Below are 23,329 nucleotides of genomic sequence, written 5' to 3' on the forward strand. Positions count from 1 at the left end.
GTAAAAGATAGCATTACTTTAAAAGAAACATACAATTTGACAAGCGATTACATTTTACTTTCATTTTATTGCGGTATTTTTCATCACACTCATTGTTTTCTAACTGTCACTAAATTGTTCATTTTCTTAGTCTGTTACATTGGGAGAGCTATTTACTGTTTATAAAGCAATATGCACTTACAGGTTTGGGAGATGGTTTGGGCTCTGAGGGTCGCATGTGCAAGTGGGTCATCATTGCTTGAAGACGTTCGCGTTCTTTAGAAAGCTGTTAAGAAACAGTGAGATCAGAAGCATTTTAGAAATGACTGATACAGCTATTTTATTGCAGTGATACATCTTATCATTGAGCTTGCCTCAGAATAATGATTCCTGCATATAAAAGTCTGTGTCAGGGGGAACTTATCTGGGAGAAAATGCAACTTTAGCTATGGAGGGGGAAAAACTTTTATAGCTTTTCTTATGTTAAAAGGTCAGAGAAAACAAATAACACTTCATCTTTTTGTCAATAAGAGAATTGAGGTCACAGTTGCCTCGACAGTAACAAGTTACTGAAACCATAAATTAGAAGGCCCATGGTGTCTCTTTAAAGTCCTGTGGACACTGTTAGCAATGGACTAGTGCCAACAGCTGTGAAGGGGTGAAGGGTTCTCAAAGCGAAGTGCCTGCCAGGATTGTCTACACACTTCATGCATTCCCACTGAGGTCCAGTTAGTGCCCCCTGCAATCTGCCATCATCAATCTAATTCAATAGAGTGACAGAGACCAGGCAGTGTGAAATGCTGAACTCTGCCACGGAGTCGGCATCTACACTTGCACTGGGTCTCATTACAACTGACGGACCTTACTTTTCCATCAGTCAGACACAGCAGAAGGAAAAAAAAAGAGGCATAATTGGTCACACTGAAGACTGTATCATCAGGTGAACTCTTATGTTTTAGCCTACCTTTTGTAAATGGTAAACAGGTTTATAAAAACCTTTTTAAACTATAACAGTGATGGTGCATTTTGTATTCTTGATTATTTTACAAGTCAAAACAAAATATTTTTAGTAGCTCTCTGAAAAAAAAAGCAATGACATGATGAATTTGAAATAAGATGTAATAAAATATGAAGAAAAATCATATATTTAAATGAAACAAAGTATTAGTTTTATTGAAAAAAGATAATCTTTAAGATGAAATGTTAGAGGAAGCATTAAAGGCTTAGTAAAACATAGCAAGAGTCAGACTTTGGGTGACATAATTGATTTCTGATCAGTTCTATGAATTCTATTTACTTCTGGCCAAATTTTGTTTCAACATTAATAGAATTTTTTTAACTTAAAACAGCAGCATTTGATACAGCATGTATATTACCATCTGTGATATAAATTATTTGCCTTTAATCTAGCTAAAGAAATGTATAAATAATTTTTACAAGTTCTTTAATTAAAAATAGACTAGAAAAAAGAAGAATCTTTCAGGGTGTTATATTACAAGTATGATATTGTAAAGACTGGCTATTTGCTATAATATAAAATCTTACGGAAAAAATCAAGGTTAGCTCATACAAAACCCGTGTCTGTAATAAAATCATATCTAATTGGGAGTTTTGTCTAACCTACATTGGAAAAAATTTAGATCTGACTACTTTGGGATATTCAAATGCATATGATATAGTCTAAAAGTTATCAAAATATAAGTGATAAGTATATTAAACTATAGCAGTCCTTCCTGGGTTATCAATAATTGCCACTGTTAAAACAATCTAAAATTCCATGTATCTCCATTAGTTATTATATAACTAAGACAATAAGATGCAGCCTGAAAGACCCAGAATATGCTCAGTACTCAGCGTAACACACCAGACATCTGAGAAGAGTCCATTAAGTAAGCATTTAACAAACCTGTATTTCTAATTGTTGCACCACCTGCATTTGCACTCGACACTGAGCAGTGCTTCGGTCATCCAATGCATGTTCATTGTTAAGGTGCCTAAACCAACAGAAGACACAAAACAGAATGTAAAGTGATGTCAATATCAGTGGCATATGCTACATTTAAAAAGCACTACACTGAAGTCATATGTTCCTGTGCTCTGGGAAAACAGAAAGCCTTGAAACCATACAGAAAAAAGTTAAAGCTGCTTACGTGTTGTGTGAAAATTATTTATGTAATGTAAAGAGACTCTTCAAATGGCAGAAAATGTCAGTCTCAAAGCTTATCTGTTATTATAAAAAGTACTTCCCTAGACCATTTACAGAGTTACAGTAGAAGTCATATTACTTATGCCATTTTTTTAAAAAAAGAACAGCTTACAAATATATGAACCAAAAGCAGTTTTGAAGAGAACAAGGGCAATTTTCTATTCCATTTCTGTTAAAACAGTTTGTTGTTTCTATGATGTATTTTAGTGAGCAATGTCTTATTTCACTGGGATGCGGTATGAATTAGGTAAAGATGGCAAATTATCATCCCGTGGAAACATCAATATTTAAGAAGAACGATGATTTGCTGATAGTAATGAAGAAACTTCATTGAAGATTCTCATCATCAGAATAATAGGACTAACATTTCATGTCTAGTGTCCCAACGAGGAGACATTTATCCTAATCTTATTTTTAAAATGGTGAAAAATAAATAACTCCAATGATCTTACTCTAATCTTGAATATGCATTAGTCTACCATTATTATTTCTATATAATGTTTAAAGAGATCTCTTTAATGAGTGGTATGTTAATACACCATTAGTAATTTAGTAAAGCAGTATCTCCAATGAACATAAAAACATTTAGTAATATATACTCTGTAATTTGTAATATATAATGTCTTTGATGCCTCCCAAAATTAAAAGAAGTAATCTTCAAGTAATTCAACATCCTTTGGTGTATCTATTTCACCAGTGGGCAAACTAAGGGAGCAATTTCAGAGATGTTCTCATCAATGCATGTAAGTGAAATGGCATATTGAAAAAAAAAAACTCACAAAATTAAATAAGAATTTGTATATTTACCCATGTGGGCTCAAGTACCATTTAGAATGATATAATAGTCTAAAAAGGTTGTAGTAGCCCCGGGTATACTGAATTCAACGAAAATATTTTCGTGTCTATTCAAATTATTTACTTATATTTCTTGAAATTCATAATGAAGCAGAAAAAATTTAGACACATATATGTAAAACATATGAAGAGTAATTAAAGTCATGTTGCTGAGAAAAACTAATTTTCTTATAAACAAGAAGGTTTATTTGTTTATAGATCTACGTTCAACCATCAGAAACCTTTGTTTTGCCTATACCTTGATAAATTAAACCAGTTTGTTTTAATACTGCCTTATTGATCCTAACAATGAAGCCTCCATGTATATATCTTATCACATTGTAAGTCTTGATTCAAGAAAAACTGTGGACTAAAATAGCGCGGTGGATAGTGTTAAGCTGAAGGAATGTGGCTGGGGTGCAGGAAGGCAGCACCTCCACTATACCTGTCTGCTTTCTAAGCTCAGCTCAGGTTTGTTCTGCTGTGAACCTAACTGTGGAAAGGACTGACATTCACTCACCCTCTCTGGAAAGGAGGTATGGAATGTGAGAGTAAACCAGAGGTTAGTTAACAGAAAGTGTCACCAATTCCTAAATAACAAGACATTTAAAAATTGTTTTTCAGGGTTTTTCCCCCAAATTTAAATGAACAGTAAGATAATTTTCTACCAGTATAATACAGTTGTGTGTTGTATTCTTAATGCTTCATATTGCTGTGTTTCTGTAAGATTTTTTTTCACCATGAACTCTTGGGAAGCACAAATATATTTATTTCATATCAGAAAAAATGAGGCATATTTTCAAAAATGCTTCAGTTACACACTGTGATTAGGGTGTAAATGGAGGAAGCAAGATAAGTAGACTATGCGGGTCTGCAATAAAAGGTGTAGTCAGTGTAACTTTTTTTTCGTGTGAAATCACTTTTTAAAATGATTTTTTATACTTGTTTACTGCTTAGTGATAATCATGATCTTATATTTAAAGAACTAAAAAAAGTACAAAATGTTTGCATTATATACTTGGGTCTTAGAGACCTATTCAATTTATCTATGCAGCTTTTATTAGAATAGAGACTGTAGACTACAATAATAGTCAATGAGGTTTTGTCTTGATTGAATTTTTCAGTGGAACACAAAAGAACCTTGCCATTAAAATAGTCCTTTATTCTCCTGTATGAAGGCGAAAGGTTTTTAAAGTGTTGTGATGTTCAGTAATGAGCCTCTATCTAAATTATCATTGGTGACAAACTCACAAAGCACTTTTCGAGGACACATAGTTATGAAATGCCAGAGCTGCCACTTTCTTTCCTGTAATTATAGGCTAGCTTGCAGCCCTTCAATGATCATTTATAGAACAGCCTCCAGTGGATTACTGAGAACTTGAAAAACACATACATACCTCTGCCACATCTCCCTTCTCCTTTCCTCGCTATTGTTTACCAGTGATATGTAAAAGAATAGTGCCTATTCATTCCCTCTACTTAATTATGCCAATCAAAGTACAGAAATAGTGTCAGATATAAATACAATGCAATAAGACTAAGTAAATAGGCTAAGTATTAACATTAAATTATGAATTTATGTATTTATGACTATTTTGTGCCCAAATTATTCTCTTTTATGTTTTTACAACTATCTCAGGTACTACTCATTACTGTTCAAAAATTCTCTATGATTTATAAATCAAGAATGAGATAATACTGAAAAATGAGAGGATTGGTGGATTTTCTCAGTCAGTGCCTAATTGCTGTTTCAAAATGCATATGCAAAGGGACATTTCATTAATCATTTAATCATGTCCCTTGCAGGAAGTTGGAACTAATGTTGCAAATACCCTTTTCATATGAATGCTCCATAATACTATCTTATGCATTTGATATATTGCCTATGTCATAAATTATGGCTGCTTCAAAAGGACCAAGTGGGGTTGTTATCCCTGAAGATGCTTGTTACAAAACCTTTATTAAGTTTCTTTTTTTACTTATTGGTAGTTCTATTTCACAGCTTCATACTAGCCCACAATAATACTCTTTCTGATGGCAAAGGTCTGTAAATTACCCATGCAATCACTAACACCATTTCACAGGCCTGTTCTACTTCTACTGGTCTGCTAACAAGGCGATTACACACAAATTACTGAATGCCTATGAAATATTTAAATGCATTCTACTCTACTATGCATTAATAAGAGCAAAGCAAGCTCTGGAATTCTGGTTAGCTGCAGTCCCTAATGTCCCCTAATGAGCCTCTTACCGAGACTGCAGTTCAAACAGAGAGGTGAAGAAAAAATGCAAAGGGTGCCTTCAGAAAGGCAGCACTGAACAAACATTGTGTGAGCCAGTTCTAATTTATGGGTCACTTTATAGGTATATTGATTTTTGTTTTCAAAATGGAATAAATGATGTGGTCGACTGACGTTCTTTCAAAACTGCATTGAATCTGTGTGCTAGGTAGACAGTGTAAACTAGAAAAAACATAAATAAGCAGTCAAATTCTTTCTAAAAACAATTAAGCAGGCACTTCAGGAAGACAAAAAGTAGGAAAGGATCCTTCCAATGTATTTAATGCATAATTCTCTTTAACGAAGCTTTTATAGATTATGAATGTATGTGGTAACTTCAATTATATACACTTCAGATTAGTGATTCAATTTTAACCTTTAGATTTTTCAAATTCATTTAAAGTTGTAGCATTTTATAAGCTAAAAAGGGATCAGATTTAAATCCAAGTATGTCAAAGACTGTTTTAACAAAATGTTTCACTTGCATATCACTGGTGTTTGATTTATTTTGCATCAAGCTTTTTATGTTTAAACACTGACAGGAGTTTAAATACAAAATGTTAGCTGTCACTATTCATTTAGTTGATTATGTGAGATGCCTTAGTTTTGAGAGATGGGGGCACTGTCACCAAAAGAAACAACATTCTGACAAGTTCAAAGAATGCCTTCTTGAGGTCATAATTTTGTAACCATGCTGCCTAGTCAAAGACAAAGAAATAGACAATACACATTAAGTAACAGCATAATTTTTAGAGTAGTCAGCTGCAATAAAACAGACAATTTTCTATTAAATCAACTACTCTGTTTCCACTATGTTTTCTATTGCTCTTCATATAGTATCAAGCCTTAAAAATTTGGTCTGTAACAAGTTTAACTCATTTATACCCATCGACTAATTAATTTTTAACACATTAATATCTGCATAGACACTAGCCATTCTGCCTTTCTTAAAGGAGAGTATTTCCACCTTTGTATCTCAGACCATGTTTTGTGTGCTGGCATCTGTGCATGCAGGTTCAAGAACACTTGTCTGCTAAATGGAATGTTATACTGTAAACCTTTTGGCTTAAGCTCTAAAAGTCAATCCATCTATATTCAAGCTGACTTAGTTCCAATGGAATGATAATTAATTTTGCAGACAAACTACTCTAAAGTTTTGTCAGATGTTATTACACTTTGACATTTATAAGACAGTAATGAAGAACTAGTATTAAATGCTTTTAGTGATCTAGTGAGATCCTCAATTAGTGGTCAGGAAAAATGGTTAGCTTCTGTCAACACCTACTTTACAGTAAAACTCAAAAATTTTCCCAAACACTTTTTTATCTTGGACTTCCTTCTTCATCTTTTGTTTTCTGTTTTCATCTCACTGTTATAAACAACTACTTCTTAGTCTTAATTTTTTTATCCAATTGAAAAGAGTGCCTCAAAGAGTATAAAAGAATTAAAGAATATGTAAGAATACAAATATATATACAATACATAAATATATAAAATACATAAATATATATAATATATAGGTAAATATATATGTGTTATACATATGCAACTGTCCTATAATGGCTTTTCATTTGGTGTGAGGTAAAAATAGAAGGATTCCACTAGTTTGTTTTGGGATGTAATGTGAAAAAAGAATTTGAGACTCAATATATTTTTTACCATTCTTTGTAATTTAATATATATCAGCTAAATAGCAAAAATGAATTGTTTCCTTTTATTTCAAACCAAGGGATAAATTATCTGATACCAAATTAAACCTGAAGCTGTAAAATGTATTTTTAGTGCATTTTAGAAGTAAAAATGCCACAATAATATTTTTCTAAAAAACTTTCATAATGAACACTGGATATAAAATTTAGGGAGAATGGATACACAACAAAGTGAGAGCCAAAAACTTTTCACAGCTTTTTAATTTATCTATCATTTTCCTCCCCAAACCCTCAATTTTCTCCTCTGAGAAAAGTAAAGGAAAAGCAAAGTCCTCTGAGAAAAATCTGTGTAAGTGGTGATGCTTTCCTTCTTCATTTTCACTCCTCGCACAGATGCCAAATAAACTTTTTTGAATAACTGAAGTTAATTCATTTAATGAGATATTTTGTTTCTTTTCAAATTTCTAACACAGTTTAAAGACAATAATGCCCCTATGGAAAGTAAATCTAATTGATAGTTCACTTCAGTTCTGTACACTTATATTAGCTCTATTAACAGAATATATCACAGATCTTTGAATTTGTGAATCTAAAGCATATCAAAACAAAAATGGACTAAAAAAAGGCCTTAAAACCTCTTGTCATTAGTTCTGTCATCCCTATAAAGTGAATGGGTTGGAAAAATGGTCAGTCTTTGGAACCAAAGTTGATATTTAATTGAAAGGAAATGCTTTTCTAATTGTAATTTCTTTTTTTTTCTTTTTTTTTTTTAAACACTGGCATGAATATGAAAGAAGACTATGCATGGTAAAATGAGGGTTCATATTTATCTACTTGTTAGCAATAAAAACATAAATATTTGAAATAAGTTAAAATGCTCCTTTCAATTTGCTATAAACAAAATCATACTAAAGGAAAATATGTATTTTTTCCAAAAGATTTATTTTGAATTTTGCCAGAAAGAACAATTTGGAGCAATAAAATGCATAGTGGTTAGGTTAGTCCTATGGCATAATTTACCACTCTAAAAAAAAACAGTTTAACAATAGCCCTTTATATAATTTCAGTGGTAAGGAATAATATATTGATAAGGACTAATGTATTAACATTAAGAAATGGGAAATCATTTGTTAAAATAACATTCCTATGTTCTTTCTTTGCTTTAACTTTTTTTTTTTTAAGAGAAGAAAACTTCAGCAAATCTACCTGACATTTTTTAATGGTCTCTTTGCGTATAATCAGTTTCATACCCAAAGAAATGGTAGCTCACAACTGTTTTGATACAAGAGAAGTGCAAATTTTCATTTAAGGCCATTTATAAAGCGCCATAGTGGTATATGAATCAAAGTTTCTCTTAATTAGTTAGAAATGATAAAAGGTTAAAAAAAATCTTTGTGGAAGTCTTACTGTAATTCATTTATAAAGTTATTGTGATGCCAAGTACTTGTGCCTGGTTGTTAAGGTGCTTTTGCTCTATACCCTGTAGTCAGTCTTCCATTTGTAAACACATCTTTTTGATGTTTCTACCAACATCCTGGCAACAAAGCAGTGCAATTTCAAATGAGCTAATTAACTTAATTGTTGATGAAGCATGAAACAGTTCACTCACCCTGTTAGCTGCACCATGACAACATAAGAGTCTCAGCCTGTGAAGTTACTCATCTCCATAAGCCTATCGGTAGTTCTCTGTTTAGATCTCTTATATACCAGAATTGTGTATGGAAAACATTTCAGGAAAGATGAATGTTTTCACTTAAAAAATAACCCCTTAAGAATTTTATAAACAAAATATTGTATTTAAAACTAAGAATATATAAAGTTTTGGTTTTAAGCTAGAGAAGCCAGGTAATCTGTTATACAAACATATAGCCATGTGTTTTTCTTCATATTTTTAAGGGCAAAAAGTAATAATGAAAATGAAATGTAGGTGTTTCTTTAAATTTCAGCCAGCAAAAACTTTCATTTCTAATTCTTGTAGTTAAACATATATACTACATATCACTGTTTTTAAAAATACATAAATCTTGTAATTAAAAAAACAAACCTTCAAAATGTTTACTGAAATACGTATTATGATGACTCACATATTATTAATTAGAAACTTAAAACTTAAAATAATTCTATTTTATAAATAATTGTTATGTCTCCAATGATTAATGACATATTATTGTAGGCTAATATTTTTCATTCATTCAAAAATCTTTACTAAGTGATTTGTAAAATATCTTCAAGAAAAGATGAGGCCTGACCTTGCTAATCCACTTGTTAGAGCCCACAGAAATCTTCAAGTATGTCTTATTACAGACTTTTACTTTTCTCCTTCATCTTCTGTTTATTTACAATGTGCCTAAAACTCTCGTACAATTCAGCCCCCCAGCCAAAAAAAAAAGTGAAAAACCTACTTTAAAAACTGTCCAAAATCTTCACAAATGCTTTCACAGCCTGGCCATTTGCAAACTCCATGGCCATAGAGAGTGTGAGAGGCCCCAGTCTCCTCATGTGACGAGCTGTAGCAAAAGAACACGATGTCAGATTCATCTCAAAAAGCTATAATTGTTGCAGGCTGCTAGCGCCTGTCAGGTTACGATCAGTGACAAACAGGTCAAAACAGGTCAATTCAGCTCAGAGCAGTCAGAAAAATTTAATCGTTCTATTGAATAGTTCAACTGCCAAGGCTAGATGATGTTCCAATTAGAGGAGAAATAGAGACAAAGATGACTGTTAATAAAGGATGAAAAACTAAGAGGACTGTATAATATCATATGCTAATCCTGCCATATGACCTTAATGTAACATTTTACCTCTAAATAAAAAATATATATTCATATGTGGTCAAGTGAAAAAAACTCTTTATTTTTAAAAAAATAATAGGACAGTCATCATAAGATTTTTGAAATGCTCTTTTTAAAGAAGATATGGACCTCTAGGATCATTTAAATTGTTTAATATTTATGTATAAGCCACATATACTTCTACTAGTTACACTTGATTTAGAAATTCTACGTTGGAACAGTATTCATTAGCTATATCTTTATATAATTATTGAAGACTTTTGATAAGTGAATGTTAGATGGAGAGATCCCAGAGAAATCAACCAACTTTTGGGATATATAATCATCAAATTAATCACAATTAAAACAACAGCATGAAAGCATTCAGGGGCATACCACTTTATACTAATAAAATCTAACCAGAAAAATTTTCCATGATACACAAATGAAGGCCAGAAACATCACAGAATTATAGCATTTTATTTTAAACCGTACTATAATTAAATATATGTTTATTTGAAAAATATTTTTGTTTATGACAAAGAATTTTTTATGGCAAGGAACATATTCATCATATTACATAACATAATACTATCAATCCACTACACTTACATATGAAGTTTGGAGCTATATTCATAAGCCTAAACCATTATGTTAAGAATCCTACACTTACATTTCATCTTTTCAAAACAGATTTTTTTTCACACTTAGCAATATTTTAGCTTATGAACTATATGCAATTTACTTTAAAGGACTTGATTAGAAAGCAATATGCCTAAATAAATGGAACTAAAGGACAAATGTACATGAATGCTCCTTTCACAAAGACAATTTTTATACAACTAAAATAAAACAGTAAGTTAAAAATTACCTAACATAACACATTTAATATTAATAACTTAAATCAAATAATATTTCTTTGAATTTTTAGTTGAATTTAATCATAAAATTACCAACATAAGTTTATTTTAATGTACTTACAAATTTCATCATGCCACAATGAAAAAGGCAAACCAGATTTTCCATCCTAGTTTATTATGCCTGCATTTATGCATATATCTGTTCTCTGATTTCCAACTCATATGTTTGAAACATATAAGAGGTACATACATGCATCTTTAATTATTTGAAATTAAAGAACTGATTTTTAGCTTGAAAAATATTCTCAACAATCAGGTTAATCATAATATCTTAGTCATAAAAATATATTGATACAATCATTCCACATGCACTTATGGAAAAATAAATTTCTTCAGGCAAACTCCCCAACTATATCCATCCAACTTTTGGTATTTGAACTGCTTTTTGATAATAAAAAGAATATAATAAGATAAATAATCTCAAGATTTCCAATTTGTTGTTCTACACATTTTGTCCTTATTTCAAGTACAAATTGTTCTTTTTTGTTTTCTCAATGGTGAAAATAAAATCTGATGATAAATATAGAATAAAGCTCATGAGATTTACCTGTCTCGTCTTGCATTTAAAACTGAAGACTGTCCATTCACTATGGAATGATGAGTTATTGGTGGTGATGCTTTGGAAGTGGTGGAGGAGGTAGTCGAGGAGGAATTGTTAGTAGTGAGGTCTAGCCCTCCATGTTTAATGCCATTGTCTTCCATACTGTGAACTCCAGTCACTTCTTTCCATAACTGCTGAATCTCAGCAGGACTTAAGCCAGCTATAAAGTGAAAGAAAGCTTCACTACTATAACAAGGTAAAGTTTATATAATGAGCTTTGTGTTATTAATAGAATAATACCAACAACAGTGATGTTACCTGCATTACTTTTACACCATCAGCACCAAAGTTTTTGTCTCGAAAACAAAATCATTTATTTTCTAAAGTGTATCAATTTGGGAACAGTATGGGAAATACTGCCATATGAAATTATTGAGAATAATATCAAGCATTAAAAAAAAATCCCTTGATGTTCCATTTAAAAACTGAACTAGGATGAGGAATGGTGGCTTATGCCTGTAATCCCAGCATTCTGGAAGGCTGTCACAGGTGGATCTCTTGAGGCCAGGAGTTCAAGAACAGCCTGGCCAACATGGTGAAACTCTGTTTCTACTAAAAATACAAAAATTAGCTGGGTGTGGTGGGCATGCCTTTAATCCCAGCTACTCAGGAGGTTGAAGTAGAAGGATCACTTTAACCTGGGAGGCAGAGGTTGCAGTGAGCTGAGATTGCACCACTGTACTCCAGCATGGGTGACAGAGTGAGACACTGTCTCAAAATAAATAAATAAATAAAAGTAAAAATTGAACTACTCAACTTTTAAGAGTAGCTTTTACTTATTGCTAGTAGTGAGGTGTTCTTTATTTTTTAATCAGTGAGAAACTGAAAGAGAAATAGATTTCAAAATAACATCAAAAGAAATAAATGAAAAAAGAGAAAAACAAAAATGTCAGGGAAAAACAGTCAACACTCAATTCAGAAAAAAAAAAGGAGATTTGGCAATTATCTGGTCATTGTGATATTTCTCAGAGGGGCAAACTAAATAACTAAATTTAATTTTTTTGTCTTAAATAAAGCAATATGCTTACTTAACTGGATCAACAAAGCAGATAATATCTAGACTTCTCCTTCATTTATGACTGATAGAGTAAATCAGCTACTCATTTTAAACAATTCCCTGGTTCAGACTATGCAAATTTACTTGATTTATACAACAATAAACATTAAAAAGCTAATATAATCCTTTTGTTTTTAACAATAATTTTGAAATAAAGTATTGAGAGATTATTGTTTACAGTATTTGACTTACAAAATGGTACTGCTTCTTTTTTTTTTTTTTTGAGACAGAGTTTCGCTCTGTCACCCAGGCTGGAGTGCAGTGGTGTGATCTCAGCTCACTGTACCCTCTCCCTCCCGGATTCAAACAATTCTCCTGCCTCAGCCTCCTGAGTAGCTGGGATTACAGTTGCACCACCTTGCCTGACTACTTTTTATATTTTTAGTAGAGACGAGGTTTCACCATGTGGGCCAGGCTGGTCTTGAACTCCTGACGTCGTGATCCACCCACCTTGGCCTCCCAAAGTGCCGGGATTACAGGTGTGAGCCACTACACCCAGCTTATCTTTGTATATATTTTTTATATGCGTTATGCTTTTTAATCCTCAGTACAAACTAATGGAGTTGGTATTGTTAGTTTAACCAATTTATAAAAAAGGAAAGAAAGAAAGACAGAAGTTCAAAAATATGTCCAAGGTCACATAGCTTCTACGTGGTAAATGTGATTTAAATCCAGGCAGTCTGGCTTTAGTACCTTTGCTCTTAAAATACTACATTAAGAAAATATTAAAACTACTGAATAAATATGTTCAGGAAAAAAAATGAAGAGCGTATTTACTATATTCTGGTGTTTCACTAAGTACTTTACATTTATAATCTCAGTTAACCTCACTTGAGGTTAGAACTCATTATATTTTACAAGAAGGCTCAGAAAGATTAAATATATTGCCCCAAATCACTCAATTTATGATCAGTGGGCAGAATTCAACCTCAATGCTCTGTAGAGCTCCAAAATCTATGTTCTTAAATCACTATGTGCATCTATAACGCCTAATATAAAGATGAAAGTGCAACCCAAACAACCTCTCCCAACCTAACACACATCTACATTAGATACTATAGTGATATTAAGAGATGTGTCGGGTGAGGCAGGTTGGAAGAGGCAGGGGAAATGGGGCAAGATAACAGAATATGATGATGAGAAGAGTGAACTCTCTCACACTAATCCCTGCAAATGGGAAAATCTCTGATCTAGGTATTACTATATCTAAGTATTGGCAATTACCCAACAGCAACAGAAGAATTCTCACTGTTCCAAACGTAACTTCTGGTCACATTATTCATCATAGCATTAACCTTAAAATGCTATGCCTATCACAATTTCCTACAGGTAGTTTTACTGAAAGCTATCATTTCAGTGATTCTGCCTCCTTGAGATTTTAAGACAAGGCCTGAGCCTTAAAAAAAAAAAAAGCAAAAACAACAGCAAAAACCAAAACAACAACAACAACAACAAAACCAGGATAAGTTGGCTTTCCAAAGTTACTACAAACAGTTTTTTTCCATAAAAAAGAAAGTGGCTTTATAAAGAAAGGTTTCTCTTTTACATAGGAAACAAGTTTTTACATAAAGATCTATAATTATTGCTTTAACCCAGAATTCTGAAACTTTTCTGACTGTAACTTTTTGATTATCTGTTGGTGTATGTTAGGGGTCCCAACAGGAAAATTTCATCAGCAAATCCTTTTTCATGACAGCATCAACATGTCTTTTGCAGTAGAACTTTCACCATCTTACCAGCTGTCTCTTTGCTCTATTACCAACTCTTGCCTGGAACACAGCTATAGCGTTCCAACTGTCTTCCTGCTATTATTTTGCCCTGAATATATGAATTTGCTCTTCATGGATTAGCCAAATATTCTCTCTATGAATGTAAATTAGGTCATGTCACTTCTCAGGCAAGGCTTCCAAAGGCTTTCAAGAATACTTAGAAGAAAACAAGAAAACAACATCAACAACAACAACAAAAGAAAACAAAAACAACCCTTAGTATGGCCTATGGGGAGCTGCATTTATTATCTGGCTCTTGCCTGTCTCTCTGACCTCATCTACTGCTCTCTCTTCACATTTCATTCTGTTGTACTAGTCTTCCGCTGCTTCTCAAGTGTATCAAATATTTGCTTCCATTCCAACCTCTGCTCTGACTGTTCCCACAACCTATTCTTGCAGGTCTTCCCTTCCTCCTTCCCTTCACTTAGATGGTTCAAAGTTTACCTCCTGTTAAGTTTCCAGCCACACTATAAACCCCTGCCCCTACCCATCCTCCTGACTATTAATCCTTAACTCATCTTATTTTTCTTTAGATCATTTATCAGTTTCTGAAACCATTGTATCTATCTACTATCAATCATCAATCTACTTACTATCTATCTATCTATCTAGTCTATCTCTTGTTATTACATCTGCCTCTAATACAATCGAAGTTTTATAAGAGTAGGAATTTCTTATTTTACTGGTATATCTCCACTGCCTTGAACCGTGCCTGGTATGTGCTCAATAAATATTTGTTGATTTCATTGACTATAATAGAGTCATACATTTCTTGAAGACATGTTGGTGCCCACATAGAAGTTTTGTAACTCTTAAAGGGCATATTCTGTGTGAACAATGCTACCATACAAGACCAATGTGTGAAGAATTACATATGGCACTTGTTGCTTCTAACAGATTGAGTGGCTAACAATATTTTATATCTCTGCTAAAGACTCTTAGATGGTTTTAGAGATTATACCAACTAATCATGTTACTAGTTACTCAGTTTTTGGATTTAAGTAATCGTTAATAATTAAATTATTAATGATTTAATTATGTTATGTATCCACTTGCCTTCTAAAAGTAGACACAAATGAATAGTGATATCACCATGCTATTGCAATAAGGTAACAAATGTTAGGCATTTAGTAGGCTCTCGATAAATATTTGATGAATAAATAACCTGTTCAATAATCCAAATAATGTTTCTTAATTAAAAATAGGAATAAATAGTTTAAAAATATGATATAATTGATAAGAAGCAGAGATTCCTTTTAGCAGCAATGGATCCTCAAATGTCCACATATTAGAATCACCTGAGCATATTTTAAAATCTCTAAAGGCCTTACCACAACCCAGATCAATAAAATCATAATTTTAGAGGGGAAACACAGTCATTAGTAGTTCTTGAAGCTCCAGAGGTGATTCCAATGCACAGATAATTTTGGTAGAAAATTTTTAAAAAGAAAACTATTACCTTGCTCTTGGGACAAAGCTTTCAACCTAAAAATTGCTCAGCTCTGTTATATGGATACAAAACTACTTAGAAAATATGAAACAAGTAGCCAATCGATTTTGTACAATTTTAAAAGTTTTAAGGGCTTTAAGACTTGATGGTTTGCAAGAATTAATCTAGGTTATTTTTCAGGCAGTAATATAAGAAGTTCATTATTTCCAAACAGTGTTTTATGGAACAGCAGTCTTCTAAATGCTGGTAATCTAAGAGGTCTGCCTCTCTATCTTGGAGACTTATTATTCATGTAAAATAGTTCTGAGATGTGTAGTAACAAAGAAAACTTGAATCTCATTTTGAACTCAGTGTTTTCCAAATATATTTGAGGAAGAAAAGCCCCAGAAACTTTTTACAGTTACACGAGTTTGTCTAAGCTTTAAATGCCAGATGTAAGCTTAGGAGTCACCAACTGATTCCCTAGCCCTTACCCCTCCTTTAAACTACAGTCTTTATATTTGAAAATTCCATGTAACCTTACCTGGTTTCTTAAACTTTCCATGCTCAAAACTAAGCTCCTGTTTATATAGTCCCCTCCCTCAACCCCAACTCAGTCCTCTTTAGGGTTTTCTTCATCTCTGTTTTATTTAACTGCTTTTGATATGCCAGACACTCTTCTAAGTGCTTCACATATGATATCTAATCTAGTACCCCAAACCATCATTATCATTAATATTGCTCTTATTATCCCTATGTTAGAGATGGGGAAACTAAGGCAAAGAAAATTAAGTGCTTTGCTCTAGAACTAATCTGTTGCAGAGCTTCCTCTCATTTTCAGATCATTACTCATTAACCCTTTTCTCAGGACTCCTGAGGGTCCCCCGTTTTCCTATTGTTGCTTAGATGTTTCCTATCCTTAACTTTATTTCTCTCCTTAGCACTCACCGCTATATATTTTACTTTATTTATTGTCTGCCTTCTACAATAAAATGTATGTTTTATGATGGCAGGGATTTTTGTCTGTTTTCTTCACTGCTATATCCCAGTGTCTGTTAGAGTGCCTGCAGTCAGTGAAAGCTCAAAGAGTATTACTTGAAAGAGTTTTAAAATTTGGCCAGAACACTTGTGTACTGGCAGACATACTCTGGGAATCTGTGGGTTAGGCTATTATAACTAATAGACAACTTTCATCTTAAGTGAAGATTATTCAGTTTCTTTTATTTCAAGGACATATATACTAGTCGTGCCAAAAAGTTTCATAATTATGCAATTTAAAATTCCATGGCCACAAAAAATTGGGAATCTCTATTCTACTTTTGGATGATGACTTGGACTTGTGCTTATTCGCTGCCAGTACCACAAATATTAAAAGACTTTTACCACAGGAGGTGAGTAAATAAAAGGGTAATTCCTTAATCAAACTGCCTATTATACCACAAATAATTTAATAATAATTCATAAGACAGGGTCTCAATGGAGGGCAATAGCATGATCACAGATCACTGTAGCCTTGACCTCCTGGGCTGAAGTGATCCTCCCTCCTTAGCTTCCCAAGTAGCTAGGATGTGACTGACCACAGGTGTGCATTGCCATGCTCAGCTAATTATTATTATTATTATTATTTTGTAAAGACAGGGTTTCACCATGTTGCCCAGGCTGGTCTTGAACTCTTGGGTTGAAGTGATCCTCTAGCCTCAGCCTCCCAAAGTGCTGGGATTATGGGTGTGAGCCATTGTATTTGGCCTAATAATAATTCTTTAATCCTACATTCAGAGTTTGTAGAGTAACTACAAGGTGCCAAGCACTGTGCTGAGAATTAATTAAGTCACATCTATATTACATGTCTTTAAGGTACACAAAGTTTAAAAATGTCTATACTAGTTTCAACACAGCTTTGAAAATGCTGCTAAGGTGATTTTTACGTATTAGTAAAATAAGTAGAAAGTTATTTTTATTAGTAAAAATCTCCTTAACAGCTTTTTGACACTCAAAAAGATAAAATATCCTTTCAATATCCTTTCTTTTTCTATGTCCAGTAACTGATTTTTAACTGTTAAGTAAATAATTGTGTATATTATGATGCAAAGTATGTATACCGTGAATTCTTAACTAACTTATTTAGTGGTACTCTACTTATTTTCTAAGATTATTTATAATTTAAATTAATAAAAGTGAGTTTTGGTAGAAGAATTAGTATCGTATATTTTGTTAAGCTAAATTGATATTTAATATTTTAATCTGAATTACTGAGATATTACTATGTTCTTTTCAGTTTTCATCTTAAATTTTAAATGTGAAATTTACAAACTAGTAGACACAGCTGGCCAGAATAATTGAATCACAGAAAAGGGTATATATTAGAAAGGAAACTTCCCTACCAGCCTTGACCTCTGGATACCCAGTTCTCTTCTTCAGAAGAGAGTTCAGTTTCTGGAGTATCCTTCAGAGATCTTAGTGTTCATTTATAATTTGCCAAACTCAACATATTATTGATTTATTTTTGACTAGAGGCCTACTATCACCTACAGATCCAATGCCCATCTTTAAAATGCCTGTCACATGGACCTAGCAATAGAAATTCCATCTGACCCAACAACCTCATTACTGGGTATGTATCAAAAGGATTATAAAGCGTTCTATTATAAGGACACATGCACACGAATGTTCACTGCAGCACTGTTTACAATAGCAAAGACTTGGAACCAACCCAAATGCCCATTGATGATAGACTGCACAAGTAAAATGTGGCACATATACACCATGGAATATTATGCAGCCATCAAAAACGATGAGTTTGTGTCCTTTGTAGGGACATGGATGAACCTGGAAACCATCATTCTCAGCAAACTGACACAAGAGCAGAAGATCAAACACCGCATGTTCTCACTCATAGGTGGGTGTTGAACAATGAGAACACATGGACACAGGGAGGGGAGTATCACACACTGGGGTCTGTGGAGGGGAAATGGGGGAGGGACATGGGGGATGGGGAGTTGGGGAGGGATAACATGGAAAGAAATGCCAGATATAGGTGATGGGGAGGAAGGCAGAAAATCACACTGCCATGTGTGTACCTATGCAACAATCTTACATGTTCTTCACATGTACCCCAAAACCTAAAATGCAATAAAAAATAAAAATAAAAAAATAAAATGCCTGTCAAATGAGAGGTGAATTAAATACACACTTTGTCCAAATGCCAAATTACAGGGAGCAGAAGTAGGTATTCAGCTGAAAACTGAGACCAAAGATAAATATCTTCACCAAAGAAGAAACTTCTGGGATATATGAACATATCTGATATTAACAAAAATTAATACTATCATTTTACTACTGAATTTTTCATAGGGTTGCATTTGAAAAGTTTGATATTCTATTACAAAATCAATAATTTTTGGTTTTTCTCATCATGATATTTTAATGTGGCAAAGTTGACACACTGCTTTTCAGTCTTCCTCTCAAGATGTAAACAATTGCCAAATAAAACTTAAAAAGACTTAAGAGCTAAATGGAATTAAATTCATTTTAATGTTATACATTCTAGTTCACAAAATAATTCCACAAGAATTAGAGTTATGATATAATTTAATCTCAATCTTTTTTACGTTTTTTCAAAAACTAACTCGACATACTCAATATTTCTCTATATATGTAATTATTTACTAGTTTTTTAAACATAAAATTAACAGCATTCACAGGTAGCTTGGCAGAGTTTTATACCTGCAATAATAAATGTACCTTTAAACTTCAATTCAGTAATGAAATTTCAGCACATAAAATATCAAATAAGTTTTTCCTCCAACTTACAAATTGAGAACTTTTAATAATTCTGCATGACACGCATTGTTCATATCGCTAGTTTATTGCTAGGATTACATAAAACAGTAATCTATGCAAGCAGAGGATCATTGATTAAGCAGTAAATCTAGGATGTCAGAAGTAGGCATTTGGCTACTTAGACTTCCGTAAGCATAGAATGAAGCCAAAGCCAAATAGCTAATTTTTGGCTGCAGAGTGAACCCAAAGACTATCTTCAGCACAATTTTAACTCAGCCTAAAAAACATTATTATATTTTATTTCAAAATATTTCATTTTTAATTATTATTCAACCACTCTTTTTCTAAGATTTTCTAGTTCCACAATGTGTTAATTCAAAAGAAGACTGGCTAGAACCTAGCATTCCCTGTTTGGTCTTTCAAATTGGTAATGAAAACGTTATCTTTTAAACAAGTTTTATAAATTAAAAAATATGTAAAAATTTGGAGTGAAAGAAAATCATCACTACATATATTTCTATCCATACAGTCAAAATAAACCTGTGAATATACTGTAGATTACAGTACACAAACTTTTAGCGGATGTCAAAAACATACCAACATTTAAAGCTAACTTCATCTTTCCTAACCAATAGACAATGATACTGGTTCATTAAACTGTTGCACTAAATTTGATTACTAGATAATATATAAACTGGATTATGTTATTTATATATTACAGAGATTTATAATCAGTATATTATTCAAGATGGAACTATAAAGCTATCCTTTCTATTTGGCTTACGTGTATGTGTATACCTATCATCACTCTGTATATAAACCATGTACATATTTAGTAGATGGAAGTTTATTTACCTGTTTTACACTAAAATGCATTATTATAGTAATATTAATAATGACTCTAAATGCTTAATATTTAAAGTAATTTACATTATGATGATAAAATATAAAACTTTAGAGAAAAATGTCAATAAATCTGCTATTCTACCAAAATTCTTCTAATTTTATTTCTCATTTTTATATACATATATTTTAATATAATTTAAGAAGTTGTAACTCTAAAAGTAGCAAGAAGAAGTTGTGTTAATTTACAGGAATAAATAAAATATGACATAGTTTTAGGTCGGCTGTGGTGGCTCAGGCCTGTAATCCAGCATTTTGGGAGGCTGAGGTGGGCGGTTCACTTGAGGTCAGGAGTAGGAGACTAGCCTGGCCAACATGGTGAAATCCTGTCTCTACTAAAAATACAAAAATTATAGCCAGGCGTGGTGGTGGGCACCTGTAATTGCAGCTACTTGGAGGCTGAGGCTGGAGAATCGCTTCAACCTGGAAGGCGGAGGTTGCAATGAGCTGAGTTAGCGCCACTGCACTCTAGCGTGGGGGACACAGCGAGACTCCTCAAAAAAAAAAAAAAAAAAAAAAAAAAAACATATCCTTTTAAAGACACAATGAGAACATTATCCATCATTGCACATTAATCCTACTTAGTTTTCATATGGCTATTTTTCATGACTAATCAATCAACCAACCAAACATCTGGTACAAAATGAACTGGAAACTGATAATAAAAAGATTCAAAATGTTTTTACCTTAAACTCTAACTAAAGAAGTAATGATTCAGGGCTTTTACTGTACAAGAAATATTTCTTTACTTTTTCTCGTCTAGTTTTGGGATCCAGCATAGCACAGTAATGTTAGGTTCCTTTACTGTAGCTGGTGTACTCAACACACAATGAGCCTCCACAATTATACTTTTCACACGTAATCATCTAAATCGTAAAAAATAAGATGATGATGCCAGTTTGTGTTGCTTACATGGCAACAACACAAACCTTGATCAGGAAACCAACTATATTTGTGGTCCTATATTTATTCAAATGGATTTTTTAACCTATAGTCATGAAAACATAGCTTATGATTTCATCTTTTTTCCTTTTTAAAATATAAATTTTCTGCTCAGAGACAGATGTTTTCAGATTTACTTTCCTTTCCTAAATGTTCTCCATTCTCTCATTTTATATCTTATATATCTTATCAAGGATAAAAACAGAAGAAAAGGGAGAAATAATTCTATGAAAATAAATTTGAATTTGAATTTCAGGTAATTTCTATTTGAAAACTACTAGAATGGTTATATCATTATAAATTTCATTTTTCAGAGAGATAGTTTTTGCTTGTTTTGAAAGAATGTGGTTTCACAATATGTTTTAAACAAGTTACATTGTGTTACTATTAGCACATATTTTTAACTTTCTTAAAATGTTTACTTGAATAGATTTAATAAAGTAAGATTGTGGTAGACTGTACTTTTTTGTTGAGGGAATTCTCATAAAATTGTATCCTAATGCAGATTTCATTTGAATTTTACTGACAAGAAAATAAAGACTGTTTCTGTTTTCATATAGTTTCTATCAAAGAAATCCATGTCTACATTGAAATACTTTTATAAACTCTTTCCTCTTTTACTTTATTTTTCATTTGTCTTTAAATTGTATTGATTTTCTAAAGAAGAATAACTGTGAATAGAACATTCACTGATAAAATGACCCTATGATTTATTCTAATTTTCTTTAGAATAACTCAGAAAAATATGTGTATTGCTTTGTTTTTCTTCTGCTATTTAAACTTTATTTTTTCTGATTTCCTAGGAGTGCTCCAATCAGGTGACTTACAAATTTTGAAGTCAAATGAGAGACGAAAATCAGGGAAAAATAAGCCTAGGAGACATTAGTTTGATAAATAAAAAGAAAGAACATTATCACAAGATTCTTGATTTTCTTTAGTATGTCCTTTAGAGTCAGCAAAATGTACAGCCAATGCTACTACAATATAAACTCCTCTGTGACAAATATAGTTAATTTGAATTAATGTATATTTGGATTAATGTTTGTCCCAACAAAATCCAAATGCAAGTAGAAATATCCTTTTATGAAATGTAATGATATATAACTTTTACCTGAATTGGGAATTGTATCACAGTCATTTGTTTACCATTATTTTTCTTTTTTAACTTAAAATTCTTTCCATTTCTCAAAAGCGAAGGGTCATGGATATGACAAACAATTATATTATCAGAGTACCGTCAAAGTTTTCTTATAGAAAAATCAGAATACAGTTGACAGATTTTTTTTTAAACTATAGTTTACAATACATGCATAGGCAACATTATGAGAGAGAAAACAGGATGGATATGGTCCTGTGATATAGGATGGGGTTCTACAAAGCTCAACTTGGAATGTGCTCTATAGTCATTCATAAAGCCTCTCTTTTACATGTGTTGATTTCAGTGTGAAGATTAGGAACTTTTATCTTTCTCTTATCAGCTGTTCACCAAACTCCTATCAGCTCACTTATGTTAAATGGACTGCTGTCAGCATTCCCAGTAATCCAATTCCCTGCAGATCCTACTGTATACCCTATAGTGCTTAAATTGAGTTGCCCTTATAAATTATTTTGTGCCCATAACACTAATAAATACACATTTAATATCCACAAAACACTTGAAAGTTTTACTACACACTTGAAAGCAGTATATGGTAAAATTTCTGAGCCGCTAGAAAATGGGTCATGCAACCATGTTAACAATCATGTTTTAATAATAAACTTGAAAGTGATAAAAACAAAATTTCTCAAGGTATACGGCAGAAAGGCCATGAAAGGGTAGAAAGTACAAAATTTGAAATGAAGTATGCACAACATTCTGTATGTACCTTGAGGCAGCGATTGGACAGGAAGTGCCGCTTGGCCAGGTGGAATGGAAATGAGTCCCTGACGCTGAAGGCTGAGCAGATGCTGCTGCTGCTGGAGTTGTTGCATCTGGAGAAGCTGCTGCTGGAAGACAAGCTGCTGGGCTGCCAACTGCTGTTGCTGTTGCTGCTGCTGCTGCTGCTGGCATCAGAAAACCCAACCCAGTAAACAGCAGAGAACATGGCCTGTACAAACAGCCCTCTTACAGAGAAATGCACACTCCTTTCATTGCGTGAGTGGGTTTTTTGGTCATCCCATAGTCAAAGTTCAGGGACAGAAGGTGAGTAAGTTCTAGATTTTCAGTTGCT

At 32.7% G+C, this 23,329-nt stretch overlaps 1 protein-coding gene across 1 annotated transcript in view; it reads right to left on the reverse strand.

Annotated features, from left to right (window-relative positions):
- Nucleotides 1-23,329, reverse strand: part of FOXP2 (forkhead box P2) — a 586,718-nt gene that overhangs the window by 38,531 nt on the left and 524,858 nt on the right. The window contains exons 9-13 of the mRNA XM_032275664.1: nt 22,985-23,162; nt 11,186-11,399; nt 9,350-9,454; nt 1,886-1,973; nt 182-265 (exon numbers count right to left, since the gene is read on the reverse strand). Of these exons, the coding sequence (XP_032131555.1) occupies nt 182-265; nt 1,886-1,973; nt 9,350-9,454; nt 11,186-11,399; nt 22,985-23,162 (669 nt within the window). The remainder of the gene's footprint in view (nt 1-181; nt 266-1,885; nt 1,974-9,349; nt 9,455-11,185; nt 11,400-22,984; nt 23,163-23,329) is intronic.

Source organism: Sapajus apella, unplaced genomic scaffold (assembly GCF_009761245.1).
Source record: "Sapajus apella isolate SASKATOON/1434 unplaced genomic scaffold, GSC_monkey_1.0 scaffold7, whole genome shotgun sequence".
NCBI lineage: Eukaryota > Metazoa > Chordata > Mammalia > Primates > Cebidae > Sapajus > Sapajus apella.